The sequence below is a fragment of the Sinocyclocheilus rhinocerous genome, unplaced genomic scaffold, assembly GCF_001515625.1.
Source record: "Sinocyclocheilus rhinocerous isolate Xijiao unplaced genomic scaffold, SAMN03320098_v1.1 scaffold10527, whole genome shotgun sequence".
Lineage (NCBI taxonomy): Eukaryota > Metazoa > Chordata > Actinopteri > Cypriniformes > Cyprinidae > Sinocyclocheilus > Sinocyclocheilus rhinocerous.
In genome coordinates this window covers 6,408-8,154 of record NW_015662108.1, presented here as the reverse complement: position 1 = coordinate 8,154, position 1,747 = coordinate 6,408, and the positions used below count along the sequence as shown (strand labels likewise).

The 1,747-nt window shown below is 49.3% G+C and overlaps 1 protein-coding gene across 1 annotated transcript in view; it reads right to left on the bottom strand.

The window, feature by feature from the left end:
* Positions 1-53: 53 nt before the first annotated feature.
* The window catches only part of LOC107727458 (uncharacterized), a 4,766-nt gene continuing 3,072 nt past the window's right edge, over positions 54-1,747 (bottom strand). The window contains exon 2 of the mRNA XM_016537334.1: positions 54-254. Within this exon, the coding sequence (XP_016392820.1) occupies positions 54-254 (201 nt within the window). The remainder of the gene's footprint in view (positions 255-1,747) is intronic.

Below are 1,747 nucleotides of genomic sequence, written 5' to 3'. Positions count from 1 at the left end.
CTCATTGTCATCCGCTTTGCAGAATTACGGTGACACGCAAGGGCTTTCGTGCTCTAAGCCCGTGGATGAGACCCCAGTTCCTTCAGGAGGGAGACCAGATGGGGACGTTGTGTCGCCGCAATACGGTCACTACGGACGCGTCCCTTATGGACTGGGGAGCGGTCCATCAAGGACGTCCAGTCGGTGGAGTCTGGACAGAGGTACATCGTGGCTGGCACATAAATCGTTTGGAGATGCTTGCGGTTCTCCTGGTTCTCAAACAGTTCTTACCCCAGTTGAGGGGTTATCACGTGTTAGTCGATTGTGTTGGAGGGCCTGAAAGGCCATCCTTTTGAACCGTTGGAGTCTGTGTCAGAGAAGCTCTTGACCCTCAAGACGGTTCTTTTGGTGGCTTTATCCTCCCTTAAGAGGGTAGGGGATCTGCAGGCTCTCTCCATCAGTCCTTCGTGTATGGACTTTGCCCCAGGACTGTTTAAAGTCTTTTTGCGACCTAGGCCTGATTATGTTCCTAAGGTCAAGTTGCCCTGAATCTCTGTCCGGTTAAGGCGCTTAGGATCTACGTTGACCGCACGGCTCAGTGGCGTAGATCTGATCAGTTGTTCGTGTGTTTTGGTGGTAAGAGCAGAGGTTCTGCTGTCACTAAACAGCGGATGTCACACTGGATAGTGGAGGCTATCTCTTTGGCCTATGAGGCGCGTGGCTTGACTTCGCCTCTTGGGGTGCGTGCTCATTCTACAAGAGCAGTGGCTTCTTCATGAGAGGGAACATCTCGGTTACGTATGTAACCTTGGTTCCCTGAATAGGGGAACGTGATGCTGTGATGCTGGGCCGTTCCGTACCTTGATAGCGCTTTCTTCGTAAATCAGTGGAAATCTGATGAAAATAGCGCGCAGCATGCTGATATAGCTCACCTACGTGCGCATTGGGGGCGGTGCTAAGCGCTATTTGGCCAATGAATTGGCGTGATGGTATAAGGGCTTCAGACATTCGTCACACCGAAGGTGTTCCCAAAGCGATGACGTCATCGCAGCATCTCGTTCCCCTATTCAGGGAACCAAGGTTACATACGTAACCGAGATGTTTTATGCGTATGTTGCTCTGTCAAGCGGCAGGAATACTTTTATGTAGGCCATTCTGAGTCAACACCATGCTTTTCCAATGAGGGGGAAAGGACTGTTTTCCCCCACGCCGACTCCTCCCACACAGCTATGACGCGACACAGATCAAGTCTATAGAAATCAAGAAACAAAACATGGTTAAATGTCCATAATCAATTAAATCTAATTCTAATTAAGTCTAATTGTTACGGGGCTGACAAGACGTGAGACGTGCGGATCCATGTGCAAGCTTTTATTTAAAGCAGAAGAGGTCAGAAACACAGGCAGGGTCGAACAATGGCAAACAGGTATATGGCGGGCAAGACACAAGAATAATCCTAGGGCTAGCGTAGGTCAACGATCGGCGAACAGAATCAAAAGGGCGAGACTAGAGGGATAAATCCAGGAAAACAGGCAAGGATCAGAAACCAAGAACACAGACAGGGCAAGACTAGGCTAGGACTGGGAAACTAACGAAGGCTCTGTAAAGTAGCTATCACTGCTGGCGATAAGCGCATACAATACTCGGCCGTGTGAAAGGGATCTGAGTGAGTGTTATATAGTGAATGTGTGATTGGTTACAGCTGTGTGCAATCAGTGCTGTGTGCAATCAGTATAATGGATGACGGGATATGTAGTCCGGGATGATG